At 47.0% G+C, this 19,002-nt stretch overlaps 1 protein-coding gene across 1 annotated transcript; it reads left to right on the top strand.

The window, feature by feature from the left end:
- Nucleotides 1–2,593: 2,593 nt before the first annotated feature.
- Nucleotides 2,594–16,283, top strand: LOC144891664 (uncharacterized). The gene is made up of 3 exons (XM_078775334.1): nucleotides 2,594–2,769; nucleotides 14,627–15,155; nucleotides 15,294–16,283. Exons 1-3 carry the CDS (start codon nucleotides 2,594–2,596, stop codon nucleotides 16,140–16,142), a joined length of 1,554 nt encoding a protein of 517 aa, XP_078631460.1. The 3' UTR covers nucleotides 16,143–16,283.
- The last annotated feature ends 2,719 nt before the right edge of the window (nucleotides 16,284–19,002 follow it).

Here is a 19,002-nt window from a genome sequence, read left to right as displayed (position 1 = left end):
CCTCCATGTTCTCTTCCCAAGGTACCGACAACTCCCCTAATATGAGCTGTCTTGTTGCACTTGACCAAATGACAATGTCAGGCCGCAACCTTGTCATGCAGATCTCCTCTGGGAATACCAATTGTGGCTTTAGGTCTGCCACCACCTGCCAATCACAAGCATCTGACAGCCCTCTTGCTTTCCACCTCCTCCTCTTTCCACCTCTTACCACTTGGCCCTCTTTGACAAACCACACCTCTCCCCCATCAGTCTCCTTCTCCACTCTTCTTTCTCTCGACCTCACCACCTCTTGTTGCACCATCTGCACCACTACCGCCAGCACCTGATCATGTCGCCACCTGTATTGTCTTGCTGCCAATGCTACTGAACATGCACTCAGTGCATGCTGCACCGTTCCCACACCTCCACACAAATAACATCTCTCCTCCTGCAACAACCCCCACAATCTCAAGTTTACTGGTGACGGAAGCACATCACACGTTGCCCGCAACAGGAAATTCAACAATATTGGCTCCATCCTCCAAATCTCTTGCCACTTCAATATCCTCACCCGCACACCTTCCCACTTAGTCCAAGCACCTTGCTGTGCCTGACCGACTGCTTTCACATATCTCCCCTCCTCTTCCTTTCTTCTCAACTCCCTCTCAACCATCTTCCTCCTCTCTTTCACACATGCCTTTCCCCATCGCTTATGCTCCATCCACCCCAAGCCATGCTTCCCATGCTGTACCATCCCCATGATCTCCTCCTGTTTCAACCACTCCTCCATCTCGTCCACCTCTGCTCTTGCAATCCACTTCCGACTTCCCTTCTTCTCTGGGAGAGCATTCTTTACCACTGCATCACTTGAATCCCGCAACATCATGAACTCCGCACCCTCAATATATATATTGTTGCGGTTTTGAGTCTGTCAAGTGAGTTTAATAAAGGTTAAAGTCTGTCCCCCATCGTTAGTCACACAAGCAACATGTAGCCTCGCGATAGTACAGTTATGTCTTAGTATTTGTGAGCTTAGTTCCTCTCCTTTGTTAATTCTGTGTTGAGTAGGAGCCAGGAAAATAGGCCCTACTTGCCATCGATTTTCCAAATTTGGGTTCACAAGACGTTGTTGTGGAGGAGTCTTCCGGTTCACAAGACGTTGTTGTGGAGGAGTCTTCCGGTTAACAAGACGTTGTTGTGGTGGAGTTTCCCAGACCCTTAAGAACACAAAGACCATTTAGCCCCTTTACAACCTTAAGACCAAGAAGACCCCTAAGAACCCAAAAGAGCCCAAGCCCCAAGCCCCTCGATCCAGTTTGTTAAGCATGGGTTGATCATTGGGCAAGGTAACACGAGGTAGGCCTTGGAAGGTCGGGGCGGAGTTGAGGGGGAGCGGCGAAAGCACTGACGGTAAGCACGAGCCGCCAATCAGAGCTCGAGGGTGGTTACGACGGCGTGGCGTCAGAGGGCATGGTGAGAAGAGTCGGGTGAGTTCCAGAAGGTTCGGGGGGCGTAGCTATAAAACCGCTGCGCGAAAACCCTCGACTGGACTCGCAGAGGAGAGAGAAAGAGAGGACTAGCGCGAGAGGACTGCAGCAAAGAGGACCCGCGTTGTGATGAACTTGACGAACTTGCACGAGAACGCGCGCGCGAACCAGCTTGGAGTGTATTGAAGAAGAGGAGTTGGCCGCTACATATACGAGGGTGCAGCCAGACGCGCTTATAACGAATTTAGCGCATTTAAGACCGGCGAGTGAACAAGGCTGAGTAACCACCAGCCGCGCTAAAGTCCGCCCTCTACCGTTCCGCCCCATCATCTGCTTGTTCGAGAGACGCGCTACGAGTCCCTGCCTTCGCCTGCCACCATCTTCGCGGGACGTGCCGAGGACCGTGGAGAGCCAGACGGGAACCATCTCTGGATGCGTTCGGGAACACCTGCCCATCTGCAATACCCTGTGTGAGTGTGAGACGGGCCCGTTGTCCCAGGGATAAGTTAAGACTGCTTAAGGATTGCTCTGTGTCTCTTCGTCCTTGAACTGTATATACGTGTGGGAATAATTAAACCATCTGTTGCACGATTCCTGTGGTTTCTTTCTTCCCTGATTCAATGGTTCCTGTGGTTTCTCCATTTGACTAAGCGTGGCACGAATAAGATCGCTCCAATCGGGTTCCAACATCTAAGACTGCGCGGACCACGTGTACGTAATCCGCTCGGCGTACTCAAACCACACGTGGTTCGTGCGAGGCTTGTTTCCTCGCTCCCAGAGCAGCGCGGGGACTTAGGTACGAGCAAAAAGTAGTCCCTAAACCCTACGCCACGTGTGTTCGGGAGGGACGTAATAAGTCTCGGTTCCGCCAGGCCCAGGATTAATCCCCCCTTGATAAGGGGATTAAGGCCGGCGTAGAGAACCGTAACAATTGGTGTCAGGAGTGGGATTTGGAACCATAACCAATTTTTTTTGGACGAATTGGCTCCAAATTACGAGCGACCAAAATTTAGTTTTAAAACTCAAAATTTTAAATTCATGCCATTGCTAGCCAAAGCGGTCAAATGCCGGTGGGGGTAGATAAGGTAAAATTAATGACCCAGGACCGAGAGGGACAGTTGGTAGTAATGGAAGCAGAAAATGGTGCGGCAGCTGGCAAAGAAAATGGCGGCACCTCGCACGTAGTGGCCAGGGCCGAGCCCGCAGTGCCATTGGACTGGGCCCTTTATCTGGCACGAATGAGGGCCTCTATGGAAGAGTCAATGTATAATGCAAAAAAGGACGCCATGTCAGACGAATCCGGGTGTGATCTGGAAAAATTGAGGGAGGAATCCAGGTGTGAAGTGGAAAAACTGATAGCAAAGGCAAGAAGGGATAATAAAAAAGCGATGGAGGACATTAGGCGCGGGTTGAGCGGGAAGGTCGCGGTGGTGCGCGACGAGGTGAAGCAATGCGAGGAATGCGGGGAGAGCGAGCTTGAGCAAAGGGTAGCCAAGTTGACCAGGGCTATAAGGGACGATACGCGGGGTGTAGAAGAGCCGACGGCCGCCGAATTGGAAAATAAAATTTTAAGCGCACCGGCGCTCGTCGAGGAAATAGAAGAAATAAAAGAAATAGTTGAAATTGGGGCCGAAGAAACGGGAGAGATAGAGTCGGGGAATGTATCACGGGAGGTAGAATTGGAATGTACTCAAAGTCTGCATTTGCACCATGATGTCGGGCTTGCTAACCCCAATGAAAGTTTGCAGGTGGTGCTGCCAGAGAAGAAGGTCCCTAAGGTGAGCAGGAATGTGCATGGTGGGAAAAGGTTTTTGGCGCGCTTGGGATTGAGACGAAGCCCGGGCGCTCGTGGAAGGTCCTTTGTGTGGTGTACGTGAGCGAATGGCGCGCGTGTGCGAGAGAAGTGTGCACCGGAGCGCGAGTGTATGACAGAATGTGTGCAGCGGGGACCGGCGGGGATTGTTGCCGTGGCGGTCTCACAAGGACCGGTGTGCACGGTTCGCGCCGGGCCCCGCCCTGTATGGTCGGTGCCACGCCTTGGCGGGAAAGGCGATCGGCACGGTTCAAGGGGGGGTAGGAGAGGTCGGAGCCGCCCCCTGGCGGCTGCGGTGCTCCGACCGTGGACGGTTGGGCCATCGTGCGTGGGACAGCAAGGCTCCGCGCAGAGATGGCGCCTTGGACCTTGGCCCAACCAAGCCTCCTCCCCTGAATCGAAAATGCCGGACGGACCCAACCAACAGGCGACCAACCACCCGCATGCATCACTCAGCTTTGCGAAGCCGACCTGTGAAAATGTATTTCCGCACGGAGGGGCTCATAGTTCAAAGGACTGGGGGGAGTAGTGTTGGGAAATGGTGCCCGGCGTGGGGGAATGGTAGCTTTACCATTCCTCACACACTGGGGCTCATGAGCATTAGAGCAGGGGGATGGCAGTGACCTGCACATGGAGGGACCAGCGATGGTTACCTCCATGGGGCACCGAAGCTAGCTGAGGGCAGGCTAGGTTAATTGTTAGGGAATCAGCAGACAGTAGGGACAAGATTTAAGTAGTGACATTTGTACAGGTAGAGGGGACGTAGAGAGATTAGGTGGTTGATAACGACGAAGGGTGTGCTTAGTGTAAGGTAAGACGGGGAAGAACGAGTTTTAGGGGAAGTAGTCAGCTTGATGATGCTGTGTGTGTGTAGTAGTGTGTGAGGATTTGTGTATTGAGCAAATGAGGAATTGGTTTGGAATAACCAGGAATTGTGTATTGAGAACAAATGGAGTTGTGTTGGAGTGTATGGACAGAAGGAGTGTAAGCACAAGAGGTCTGCGAGAGAAGTGGTGTCTGAGAAAATTTGGTGTGGAATGCTTGGTGTGAAGTAAAAGGTGTGGAATGCATGGTGCGAAGGAGTGAATGGGGGGAGATGGACCCCTTCACGAATACCCAGGGTGGGTAGTGTAAAGTCAGGTAGTTTGTTTAAGTAAATTGTTTGGATATTGACACCTGTGGTGTGGGAAGTGGCAGTGAAGTGCTTTGGTTGGGTGCATGAGTCTATGAAATGGCTGGGCGTGTGGCTGTGTTGGTGCGTATGGTTATTGGAGCACTCCGCCACTGGTAGTTTGTCGGCCAGTTGAGGCCGCAGGTAGGCTCCGGGAGCCAGTTAGAGTTGTGAGTAGTTGTTCAGTGGGGCCTGAGGATCCAGGAGAAGGACCCGGGTAGCCCAATGCCAGAGGGCATCATAGGGGTAAAGAGTCAGGGAAGGGCCTTCCCCAGTTAGGTAGTCGTAGGAGCAGGTACGCTCGGGTGGCGGAGGTGCGCAGGTAGGTAGACCTGCTAGTGGAGCCACACGACCCAGCCCCGAAATTGTGCAAGGGCACAGTATGAAAAATTGGGGAGCGAGACCCAAATTTAGGGGCACCGCAGAGTGGTCAATGCGGAATTTGGTTTTTAGAACCACATAGTGTAAAGAGGCCGATTGGCAGGGCATGACCCCGGGTAGTGTAAGTGAATTAATGTCATTAGAGTAGTTAGAAAGAGAATGCCCTTCACGCCATCCACAGCCATTCACCAAGGGAAACGGAACTCCACACCAGGGCTTTGAAACTGTTTGAGTGAGTAAGACGCATCACGACGTAGAGTGACATTGTGTAGGTTCCATCTCTTCCTTCCTGGGAGGGATTGGAAGACGAATTTGGAATTAGAGGGGGATATGGGAGACAGAACGTAGTGACGAATTTGTAAATATAAGGAAGGGCTAGGGTACTGTAGTGTAAGCCGACGTTGGGGGGTACGGACGGTTAGGGACGAGTCTACTCTGCTCGCTCCCCCGCGCCCCTCGCGTTGCATTACCTTGTGTTGATGTGTACCTTTGCGCCCTTTCTGCTTTGCTGACCGTGCTTTGTCTCTCCCCCCCACCCCTGGACCCACTTTGGAGGAGGAGTTGTGCAGCAACATTGAACTGTGCAGCCGCACCTTGCCGCACTCGTGCAGCACCCCTGCTGCACTTTGCTACACCTATGCAGCTGAACTGCGCGGCACTTTGCTGCCGTATCCTTCATTTATTATATCTTTGCTGCACATGTGCAGCACTTGCTGCCATGGACACTTTGCTGCATATCACCACATTACACATTATGGACCACAGGTTTTGTGGCCTTACACTTTGCTGCGAACTCAACTTGCATCTTCGGACCACGTGTTTTGAGTGGCATCAATGTCACGCAGTTGGACCACATAGGGTTGGCCCTGCTGGCAAAATGAAAACGAACACACTTTTTGTACATTTTTATTATTGGTGTGCTAGGAAAGAAGAACTGTAAGTTTTATGCACACAGAAGATGCAGGATGCACGAAGAAGATGCCAGACAGCAGCAAATGAACTGTGAATTGTGAAATATGAACTTATGAATGTGTATTTGTGCTTTGCTGTGTTTTTCTTTCCCCTCCATTCTTCTTTCCAAAAAGGACAGGTCCTGGGTCATAGAAATGTAAATAAGGTTAGGTTTTGTGATTGTATATAAAATGCTGCCCACCGGCTTTATGTTTAGTTTGAAAATAATTCCGCAATTCGGTTAATTGTGGGCGTGATTCTGTAGTTAGCTACTCAACGCAGTAGGTGGGACATATTTAGTGTGGTAAAACTGTCGCACACACGGGTTAGAGTAAAGGTTAGGGGGAACCACATCTAAGTGTCACACATAATTAAAAGTTAGTCCCACCTCTTTCTCAAAATCGGTCGTTCCAGCTTTTGTAGGTTCGACTTGGGGATTAGTCTGACGAGGGAGGGGGGCAGTGTTGCGGTTTTGAGTCTGTCAAGTGAGTTTAATAAAGGTTAAAGTCTGTCCCCCATAGTTAGTCACACAAGCAACATGTAGCCTCGCGATAGTATCGTTATGTCTTAGTATTTGTGAGCTTAGTTCCTCTCCTTTGTTAATTCTGTGTTGAGTAGGAGCCAGGAAAATAGGCCCTACTTGCCACCGATTTTCCAGCCACCATAGCCCCGATCCAGTTTGTTAAGCATGGGTTGATCATTGGGCGAGTTAACACGAGGTAGGCCTAGGAAGGTCGGGGCGGAGTCGAGGGGGAGCGGTGGAAGCACTGACGGTAAGCACGAGCCGCCAATCAGAGCTCGAGGGTGGTGGCGGCGGCGTGGCGTCAGAGGGCGTGGTGAGAAGAGTCGGGTGAGTTCCAGAAGGTTCGGGGGGCGTAGCTATAAAACCGCTGCGCAAAAGCCCTCGAGAGGACTCGCAGAGGAGAGAGAAAGAGAGGACTATCGTGAGAGGACTGCAGCAAAGAGAGCACCCGCGTTGTGATGAACTTGACGAACTTGCACGGGAACGCGCGCGCAAAACAGCTTGGAGTGTATTGAAGAAGAGGAGTTGGCCGCTACATATACGCGGGCGCAGCCAGATGCGCTTATAACGAATATAGCGCATTTGAGACGCTCGAGTGAATAAGGCTGAGTAACCGCCAGCCGTGCTAAAGTCCACCCTCTACCATTCCGCCCCATCATCTGCTTGTTCGAGAGACGCGCTACGAGTCCCTGCCTTCGCCTGCCACCATCTCCGCGGGACGTGGCGGGGACTGTGGAGAGCCGGACGGGAACCATCTCTGGACGCGTTGGGGAACACCTGCCCATCTGCCATCCCCTGTGTGAGTGTGAGACGGGCCCGTTGTCCCAGGGATAAGTTAAGACTGTTTAAGGATTGCTCTGTGTCTCTTCGTCCTTGAACTGTATATATGTGTGGGAATAATTAAACGATCTGTTCTTCCTTTCTTCCCTGATTCGATCGTTCCTGTGGTTTCTCCATTTGACTAAGCGTGGCACAAATAAGATCGCTCCAATCGGGTTCCAACATCTAAGACTGTGCGGACCACGTGAACGCAATCCGCTCGGCGTACTCAAACCACACGTGGTTCATGCGAGGCTTGTTTCCTCCCGCCCAGGGCAGCGCGGGGACTTAGGTACGAGCGAAAAGTAGTCCCGGAACCCTACGCCGCGTGTGTCCAGGAGGGACGTAATAAGTCTCGGTTCCGCCAGGCCCAGTAAAGACAAAGGGGATTAATCCCCCCTTGATAAGGGGATTAAGGCCAGCGTAGAGAACCGTAACAATATATATATGTATATATATATATATATGTATGTATATATATATATATATATATATATATATATATATATATATATATATATATATATATATATATATACAGACTTGGCATTTGATACGGAATTTTTTTTTTGTGGGGGTGAACTTACTTTTCAAGATGACTTAGAACCAAAAGTTCATTGGAATTATGTTGAAATTATTCTAGATTTTGTTAATGTGACCTTTAAAAGAAACAAAAACCACATTGACATTTCTAAGCAAATAAATTGATCCTTGAAAGTGATGTAAACTGATATCGAACTCAATTCACGGACAATACTGTGTTAAACTTCTGTACGTTTTCCAGAAGTATCTCTTTATTTTACACATGAGCCAATTTTTTTTCAACAAAAACAAAAGTTAAATTACGACTGGGATTACGGACAGTAAAATTACAGTTCAGTACTTCGTGTAACCCCCATGAGCATTCAGGAGAGCACGTACACGTCGAGGCATGCTGTTCACGAGATTTGCCAAGGTTTGGATAGGAATCGCTTGCCATGCAGTGACAATAGCCTGCTGCAATTCACGCACAGTGGTGGGCTGCTGGACCAAGTTGTCGATTTGACGCATTAATTCTGCCCACAAGTTCTCTATCGGACTCATATCCAGGGACATGGCAGGCCACTCCATATGCTCGACACCACGGTCAACAAGAAAGTGTTGGATCATGTGAGCACGATGAGGCCGTGCATTGTCATCTTGGAAGACAAAGTTTCCTCAAAAGGCTGCACGAGCAAATGGAAGCAATGTTTCTCCCAGAATGGCCCTGTACTTGAACTGGTTCAGGTTTCCATTCAGAACAACCAGGTCAGTTTTGCCCCCTGCATGAAAAGCAGCCCAAACAGTCATCCCACCACCTCCAGCTTGGACTCTTGGCACTATACAATCTTCGTTGTAGGCTTCATGCACTTGTCTGCATACTCGGACGCGGCCATCTTGACGATAGACCAGAAATCTAGACTCGTCACTGAAGGTCACGTGATTCCAGTGTCCTGGCTGCCATTGACGGTGCTCTCTGGCCCATTGCAATCGGCGCTGGCTGTGTTTTCTGGTCAGGCGTGGCTTTCTCAGGGGACGCCTGGCACAATAGCCTGCTTGAACCAGTCGTTGGTTGACTAGCCTTCTGGATACAGGCACATTTGTCAGTTGCTGCCACTCAGCCCTAAGCCGATTAACTGACTTGGTACGGCCATTGCAGACTAACCGATGCAGCTGGCGATCATCTCTCCTTGTGATTCTGCGGGGACGTCCTGGCCTCGGTATTGGAGTAGGGACACCCCTCTGAGCATTTCGTTTCAGGATCTTTGACACCTGACCTTGAGTGATGCCATACTGCCAAGCAATAGCATGCTGTTTCATGCCGGAATTTCGTAAAGCCACCACTCCATGACAAACAGCATTGTCAAGTTGACGGACCATCTCCAGAGGAAGCGGCAATAACTTTTGTAGACGTGCAGCAGTTGTTTTCCACTAATACAGAACCAACAACCCTTCTATACCCGATTGTGAAGCCAATCGTCAAATGTACCTGTCCTTACATTTTGTCACACCACCTGTGATATTATCCTGTTATTGACTTCTTGCTGCGAAAAACAATCAGTGACATGGTTCTTTTGACAAAGAAATCACCGAAGCGTAAAAGAAACTCAACAGATTGATATACTGAGTTCAGAAAGTAAACCCAAGTCAAGAATAAAAAAAATATTCCATATTAAATGCCAAGTCTGTATATATGTCTATATCACCCATGGATTGGTGTTACGGATACCGGCCCTAATAATGGTGGTTCTTGTTATCATGGTGGATGCTTCTTTCTTAGTGATGATGCTGATGTTGATAATGCTTATTGTGGTTGAAAGGGTTAAAAGCGCCCCGGGTAAAATGTGGCCGGAAATCGGATCGTGACCCGGAAGATATAGGGAGAGGAAGAAGAGAAGCGGGAAAGATCGTAAGGATACGTGTTCTGATTGCAGCTCCAGACCAAGCAGCCGAATGTGCAGGACAAGGGAACTTTGCCTCCTTGAACAGAAGTCCGCGCGATAGGAGATCGCCGGATTGCTGCAGAGCCTGCGTAGTCGGGTATCCTTGTTGAGGTTGTCGAGTATCCTCACCTCCAAGCCCGGGTAAAGAGAAAGCCGACCGCCATCTTCGCCACACGCACCACCGGCAGTGACCAGGTTTTTGCGGCGCGTCGACCAGGCGTTACTCTCCGGCGGGCTGCCGGGGACGGCTGTGCAAGCCAGTGGCTGTGGGAGGGTTATTGAGGAGACTCGCAGATTGAACCGCAACCGGGTACGTACCCGAAATCGTCTTTGGGGAAGTTTCCCATTCTACCGCCATCGTGCTGGAGATTGGACCACGTGGCCTGTGGGTTGGTTCGATCGACTCCGCTTCCCCTGATTGGAATCGGAAATTGACTCCACGATTGCTGGAGCGAATCGACGTCGCCTTGGAGGCGTACAGAGACATTGGGGCAAGGGCCGTGAGTTTGGGGGTTAAGGGGCTCGGTAAGGTGGCGCCACCTGTAGATAAGGATTATATTGTGAAGTGCTGTACTAATTGGGTCGTGATTCCTGTGTGGGATTTATAATATAGTGTGGTTTGTTCGTAACCCTTGGTGTGGACTCGTTATTGATTGGCTTGTTTTCAACCAAGGACAACACATTTTTCTGCCGGGGACTTCCTCGGGGTTCAGAGGTTTACCGAGACCAGAGGATAGGGGAGGACCCCGTAACAGTTGGTATGCCATGGATTTACAGTGAAGATGACCTCTCAATGTGAATAAATTACTCCAATGGCTCAGCATCTCAAACAATATAGCCTCGCAGTCACACCTGCTTTCTCATGGTGGGGTTGTCCTCACTAATGGTGTAGAGGTGAAAGGCGAATCAATTGTACCTTAAAACCAGATACTTTGGACAGGTGGAGCTTGTTAGCCTTGGTAGTCAACTCATCTGGGAGAAGGAAGCACTGAATCCAAATCCGTTGCTGCCTTGCTGTTCAAACTTTGAAACCAAAGATGAAAGATATAATGCAGGTAATGGCAGCAACCCTTTTAAAAGGAGATGGCCTTTGTATATATCTTTGTACATAGCGAATATAGAGGATAACCTGTTGGCCACCCTTGGGAAAGGTGTTCTACCTTGGTTTATTCTCCCAATCAGGGTTACTTGAAACCATGGGAACAGGTGGTGGATGGCCATGCAAGGAGCTGGCACATTTTATATTGCCAGTAATGGCTGCATGGCTTTGACGCGCGGCAGAGGATTCTCTTATGGAGAACAATGGATAGGATCACAGACTTGGTATCGATACTACCCGGAAGAAGGCAATGGGTAAATCACTTCCGTACATGCCAAGAAAACCATCATGATCAGAAATCGAAGAGATAAAGCTATATTGTGCCGGATAATGAGACCCCCAGTTTTTAAAGCACACAAATGATGACTGTGTAAGAGCAAAGTGTTTCATTGTGTCGGACTGGAAATTATAATGGTACTGGATCAAACACGCAAAGAAATCCAGTCACTGAGGTCGCCAGAACTGAAAGTCGAACTTTAGCTTCTTAAACATTCGCAAAATTGGAAAATGGAATGTAAGGTCAATGAATCGGGGAAAGTTAGATGTAACAAGCATTCTGACTATTGCGCTGCAATACATGTCCCCTACCAGCAGTCTGTCGCCCGGAAAACTGTTGGGGAAATTCGCAAAGTTCAAAGTGCCATAACTTTGTTAAAAATGATCAAAACGTCGTGAAGTTCGAACTTGATCTGTAACTTATCATGAGGAAACCATGTAATAAGTTTGAAATCATTAGCTTTAAGAGTTTAGAAAAAAGTCTGGAAAACTGTTCTTTGCATGACGGACTGACAGATGGACAGACTGACAGACGGAGGGACGGGGTGCAAACCTATTAGTCTAGTAGGAAGAATAGGTCCCCCTGCACCCCCCGGAGATATACTTCTAATCAGTGTTTCTAGATTGGAAAAAATGTGTAGAAAATGACTAGCTATGGCCCCAAGCTGAAAAAATGTCCCACATACCATTTTTATGCAAATTACTGCTGCCATTATCAAAAAAAACGATTTTTGACATATCTCAGCCAATATTGCAGATAATTGAAAAATGAAGGTGTCTAGACCCATGTTTTGAAGGGCATAGATCATGATAGAACTATTCATAACATGATTACATGTGTCTATGGTATACTAGTATGCATATTAATGCTGTAATTACAAAATAATCAGTTTTACAAATGATAAGGATACGTTAATACTGCAGATAACTTAACATGGTACATAAGGGGTCTAAACCCAGGTATTTTCAAGGTTAAATGTCAACAAGATGCTCCTGAGTCTTGCATAGGGGCGGGACATTGGCAGTAACATTGGTACCACTCAACTTTTCTTCCCACCATTGACTTTGTATTGCGAGAGATTTTCACTTGCTTATTTAAAGGTTTCTCACCCAGCCCACGTAAAATCTACCAACTCCTGCTGTTAACTCCCAAACATATTTTTTTATGTTATCCAATCACAGTGCAGAAATGACAGACTAGAGATCCAAATTAGTGCTGCTATAGCTGCCATTTTACATTTCCATCCATGTAACATGCGCGCTCGCGCGCTCGTATCAATTGGTAATGTCGCGCGCTCGTATCAATTGGTAACGTTGATGTTATTGAATACCTCAGTTGAAAGTTCAGTCTTCCATTCCATCTGTGTGTTGTTCTTGGTATTCATCCTCCAATCTAGCCAGGTAAGATGCTAACTATAATGTTACTCACACTCTTGACTTCAGTTTCTGCATGAAATCATAAACAGGCAGAATAACAGCTGAGCCAGCTAGCACCATGTTAGCTAACGTTAAAGCTAGCCTCATCTATGTACAGTATGTTCCTAATGTCGGTGTAACTTAAACCTTTGTTAATGCCAAACATGAGACATATCTGTTGACTTCTGTATATGAATTGAACCAGAAAGAGGCACGACAGCTGAGCTAGCTACAGTAACTTAGCACAATGTTTCATTGGCCTAGATAGCTAACGTTAGTGTGGAAGAATTTAGATGTTTTAGCTATTAGCACTTTTGATGCCACTAAACATGGTTTAGTCAGCTAAAAAGTACCCTAGTGTAGAACATGACTCAGAACCTCTGTTACCTCACTGAAAACTCAGAGCCTCCTTTCACAGGCACTTTTAACATCATTCGTGATTTCTTATTTGTCATTTAACAGTGATGGTAGACATCGACAGCAAGCATGCCCAAAAGAAAACGGAGTGTAGAACCTGCAGCCCAAAGCTCTCCTCCTACATGCATCCTTCATGTACCATCCATGTCTGATCATGGGGATTTCACGCCCCTCCGTAAAATTAAAGGATCTGCTTCAGAAAAACTGCAACTGCTTCAAAAGATCCGGGATAGACGTCTCAACCAACCGCATGACTCCCCATGTCGTATGCAATCAGTATGTGATCAGATCCCGGCAACTCTTCCTGATGACCTAGAAAGAGTAGGATATCACAGCAAGTGTTATAAGCACTTTGTCCGCCACTTTCATCGTCTGGGAGATGATACAGAACCAGGGCCATCAACCTCATCATGGCATCACTCTCCTCGTAAACCAGGAGGTTCTGCTGAACCCATCTTCCCGCCAGAGTGTATATTTTGTGAGAAAGTTGAGACCAAAGATGCTCATCGCAATACTGAGAGGCCTACAACCTTCCCATCCTTTAAAAACAAAGAAAATGCATGGGAGCAAATCGAAACACGGGCTGAGAAAATGGGTCTCTATCGACTCCATCGAAAGGTGAAAAACAAAGACCTCTTTGCATGTGAGGCCAAACACCATCCGTCATGTTTTAAAGCTTTCCGCACAGCATTCTACAACTATGAGCGTGCGATTCACAGAGCCGAAGCACCAAAGGAGCAGGCTTGCATGTCAGCCGCCCATGAAAAGGCATTCAACTCAGTACTGGAACACATTCAAACCCAGGTCATCCAGCAGAATAAAGTTCTACAGCTTTCTTCCTTGCGCTTGCTCTATGTCGAGGAACTGAAACTGAATGGATATGAGAACTCAAATTATCGGTCAGAGAAACTACTGAAACGCCTACAGAATGACCCAATCAAGGAGCATATCCACTTCACGAAGGTTGATCATGACAAATGTGATGTCATTTCTTTCTGGCTTGTGCACAGCTCAAACATAACAGTTTCCAATGCTCTCGCACGAGCATTCACACTCGGAAGCACAAACAAGAACCAAAATGTTGCCCTCCAACTTCGCCAGGGTATTCTACAGGCTTTCAGAGAGTGTAAAGACCAACCATGGCCACCAACAGCTGAAGACATGGAGCTCAATCCTGAAGACATCCTACCTCCAGACCTTGTCCGCTTTCTCAGCGTGCTAATGACTGGCAAGGAGGGCATCGAGACAGAAAAGGTGAAGCGTCTGGTCTTCTCCATTGGACAAGATCTGTGCCGTGCAGTGTCAGATGGAAAATGGAAGTTACCAAAGCACATTCTCCTCTGTGTGACTGTAAGGCACCTGTTCCGAAGCAAACAGCTCACCACAATACTACACAGGCTTGGACACTCTGAGAGCTACGATTTCGCCTTGGAGTTGGAAACTGCTCTCGCCAAGGTCCTGGATGAAGTCTCAACTTATCGTACACCACAAATTGTGACAGGAGAGGGCAACCTTGTATTCCACTGTGAGTGGGACAACTTGAATAAAACCACTACCAGTGTGCACGGCAGCAACATTGTAAACAGTGCTGGAGGAATCATGGTGCAGGAGGTCAAGCCCGGGTTCGAGAGCAGCAAGGACCGAATGCTACCTACCATCAATAGGTCACAACAGCGTAGCCTGAAGGTCGACACACCAAAAACTCTCCCACCCTTGCACTTTACTCGCGTTGGCCCGAAGTTCCCTGAAGGCTCATCATTCACACCGCCAGCAGAGAATGACACAGTCTATGCCACTACGATGCAAGAGTACTACATCTGGCTCTTCATCAGATACATCGGAAGCTGTGGCCTGCAGCCTGTGCCTGGGCTAGGGACACCAGATGGGTTCTTCTGCAAAACCAACAAAGCCTCCATTCTGCACTACCTTTTAGAGGACACCACACCACAAGATCTGCAATACCCCAAGGATGCCCTGTTCATCCAGGATGGAATGGCGCTGCTGCATACCCTTGCCAACCTTCCCCCAACATGTGGTGAGATATGCTTGCAGGTGCTTGATCAGATGGTGGCCAAGCAGCACTTTCTGTTCTCCACTGACAGTTACCATCCTGAGTCAATCAAAGCGCAGGAAAGGCTGAGGCGGGGCAGCTCAGAGAAGATCATTCTGGCTGGACCAGCAACCAGGAAGCCATATGACTTCAAAATGTTCCTTGCAAATGACGACAACAAAAAGCAGATGTGCCAGCTTCTTCTGAAAGTGTGGAGTGGACAAGAGGCAGCTACCAGGCTGGAGAGAACAGAGATGGCTGTGCTGATCGTGGAGGGGAAGGCCCACCAACTTGCCTCAACGAATGGCAAGGTAAAATTGAAAGCCCTTCGTGAATGGCGATTCAATTTGTAATTTTTCCTGAAAAAAAGGTGATTACCTGTGATGTTTGTCTAGATCTGAAACTGGCAGTGACTGGTGATTGAAATGCGGTGCCTTTTTGTGTTTCAGGTCGAGGTACGTGAACTCCCCACGATCTACAGCAACCAGGAAGAGACTGATACCAGGGTGGTTCTGTACCTCCATCATGCTGCTACCATCGGATACAAGAACGCTGTAGTCAGAACACCGGACACAGACATCCTCCTGATCCTGCTCCACCATGCCCACAACATCAAGCTGACGGTGTACCTGGATACAGGGTCAGGGAAGCATCGCCAACTTGTCAACGTCTCTGAGCTGGCAGAATCCCTGGGAGAGGACTACTGTGCCACTCTCCTGGGGTACTATGTGTTCAGCGGAGAAGACTGCACCAGTGCCTTCAAAGGGAAGGGAAAAGTCGGGCCCTTGAAAAAGCTGGAGAAGAATCCCAGGTTTCACAGGGCATTCGGTGAACTGGGTGACAACTGGGATGCCAACCCTGAGGTGGAGAGGCAGTTAGAAAAATTCACCTGTGTGATGTACGGCCAGAGTCGCGAGTCATCAGTGGACATTGTCCGTGCCAAGCTGCTACGAAAAATGGTGGGAGAGGACAAGACCCTCACATCCAAGTCCAAGGTTGATCTGGCTCGCCTTCCTCCATGCCAGTCTGCCCTGAAGCCGCACATCCAGCGTGTGAACCACCGCGTAGCATTGTACAAAAGAGCCGATCAACCTATCATCGAAAAGCCAAAACCTTATGAGGAGCAAGGATGGATAAGGACTGATGAAGGACTGTTGAAACCAATGTGGTCCAGTGGTCCCATCCTACCAACCTCACTGGTGGATCTTCTGAACACAGGAGAGCACGAAGAGGAGGAGGAAGAGGAAGGAGAAGAAGAGTTTGACTCTGACGATTTCGATGAAAATGATGATGACTGACTCAGTGTAGAATCACTAATGCTAATGATGTTTATCTAAAACAAGCAAGAGAAGAGTGGTCACATTGAGTGCTAGGACTATTTTGACAGTTGTAATATTTAGAAAAATAAAACTTTGTGTTAACGTCTGTGTAGACGGACCTTAATATGAGTCTATTATTTCGTAAAACTGTGATTATTTTGTAAATAAAGCACTAATTAGCATACTAGTATACCATAGACACATGTAATCATGTTATGAATAGTTCTATCATGATCTATGCCCTTCAAAACATGGGTCTAGACACCTTCATTTTTCAATTATCTGCAATATTGGCTGAGATATGTCAAAAATCGTTTTTTTGATAATGGCAGCAGTAATTTGCATAAAAATGGTATGTGGGACATTTTTTCAGCTTGGGGCCATAGCTAGTCATTTTCTACACATTTTTTCCAATCTAGAAACACTGATTAGAAGTATATCTCCGGGGGGTGCAGGGGGACCTAGTCTTCCTACTAGACTATATAGTCCCCTCCGGTGTACACCGGTAGGGGACTAATAAAGAGAGATGGAGAGGACAACTTAATTTTTTGGGATAAGTGAACTTACATGGATTGGTTTGTGGAAGTTTTAATCTGATGATTGCAAAGTTTTCTAACAAAGTCACAAAACCTGTAAAGAAAAACCAGTGATTTGCAAAAAGAACATGGCAGAGTCAGTAATGGCATGAAACCCAGTCAATGACAGGTGTAAGGTTGAAAGAAAATCCAATGAACACCGCCGACATTCAGATACGTGCTGCAACTTCTCGAGAAGATGACGAAAATGTAGAGGTGTTCAATGGAAACTTTCAGGAACTCATAGAACAGGTGCCTAAAGGAGATGTTTTATTTATTGTAGGAAAACAGAAAACAGAAACTATATATGTATATATATGGTGGCGTGGATGTACACACAGTCGCTTCCCAGCTCTCGCCTGGGTTTGAATCTTGGCCCAGCTATGCACTGTCATCACAGTCACACGCAGGGTGATTTATCAATGTGTTTGCGGTCCCTCGGATGGACGTTAAACTAGGAGTCCTGTCTGTCGGTTTTAGTTGATTGACGTTAAAGACCACATGGTGTTTTTTGTGAAGACTAGGCGAGGCAAATTCCAAATTACTGTCTTGATTTCTTGTGTAGGGCATGGTTCCATGATCTGATCTGAATAGTGTTGTCACGAGAAGTCTTGAATATTTCTGTAAATAAGAACGAATCGTGGACAGTTCACCATTGTTACAGGTTGAGGAATTTCCACCACGATAATCCTTGACAACCAAGCTGGCGCAACAAATATTCAACGACGCTACAACAAGCCAAGTTGACTATCCGCAAGATAGACTCGCTTTCACATTTCTGACAAAATCTAAACTGTCTTTGCCAAACGGATGTATCATGACAAGAAGGAAGAGAAAAATGAAAATAGATATGGGCCGATATGAGTCATGAAACAAATCATTAATTAAAATGATGTGATCACGTGGGACCAATAAAAATTTCCCAGCCAAGGATAAGTAAAAAGATTTGATGTTTTGACGACTGAACATCCACAGTGAAATCAAGGTGGAAGGCAGAAATGAGAGGAAAACATGGCGATCAAAAACAAAAAATTTGATATGCAAATGGTGTACAAAAAACAAAAATACAAATGGTATACAAACAAAAATGGTGTACAAAAATACAATAAATGGTATACAAACCAAACCAAATACAACAAAAATGGTATACCAAAAAAAAATTTGATATACAAATGGTATACAAAAATACAACAAATGGTATACAAATGGTATACAAAAAACGTTGTGGGCAGTGAAAGGTGAATGAAACCGTGGTGTGTAAGAGACCAAAAGAAGGAGCAAACGAAAGATTGAGAGGTAATGGAGGAGTTCCAGGAATAACCCACTTGAAAGTGTGCATACGTCCGACTATATCCAGCAGTTTGTCATGATTCGTTGTACCGTGACCCAATCACCTTATTTTACAGATGCCATTATGATCCAATAACGCATCCAGTCTTTCATAATAAATCAGGTTAATTCTGTAGGGCCGTCTGCCTGGGCTTGAGTGAACCCAGCGAGCAGTAATCAGGAGGGATTATACCGAAGCTAGCAGGTAATTACGGAGTGAAAGCAGTGTGCTAATTGCGCACGCCGTCGCTATAATGCCGGTGTGCGATTCAATTAAAGCAACTTGGTTAAACGCATGGCTCGTGAACACTTTGCCTTCCTCGACTCCGCAGTACGGGAAAAGCAAAAACTCATCAAAACGCTAAAGCTGCTACCTGTTCATTTACACGGCGTCTTCAGCAAAGTCACGTCTTAGTGGAGGATATTAGACCCACACAACCATATACAGTCACGTCAAAAAGTGAGTACACCCCATGTAAAGTTTTGACTTTTACAACATATTTCAACATGCAGCTATTTGATCTTCATTTCAACAATATTGATAGATAAAGGTGATATAATATAACAAATATCATGAAACATTTACATTTTGTAGTCCATTGTATAATTTAAATAAACATAAATGCAAATTTCGCATGTGGAAAAAGTAAGTACACCCCTACATTTATCACTACTTCAAATACCTAAAACTAGAATCAGGTGCACCAGCTCAGGTGCAAATGATTAGAACATCGTTAGAGAGGATCTTGGAGGAACCTGTCTTATTTAAACCTCAGACATTTAGTTTGGTTTGCTCTTTGTTGTTGAAGTGTGCGGCGTCACCATGCCTAGATCAAAAGAGCTCTCTGATGCATTCAGAAAGAAGGTTATAGATGCCTACAAGTCTGGGAAGGGATTAAAAAATATCTCCAAACAATTTTAAATCAATCATTCGA

Source organism: Myxine glutinosa, chromosome 4, assembly GCF_964187855.1.
Source record: "Myxine glutinosa chromosome 4, kmMyxGlut1.1, whole genome shotgun sequence".
Lineage (NCBI taxonomy): Eukaryota > Metazoa > Chordata > Myxini > Myxiniformes > Myxinidae > Myxine > Myxine glutinosa.
The sequence above is the reverse complement of the archived record's forward strand: the minus strand, read 5'-3'. Positions and strand labels throughout refer to the sequence as shown.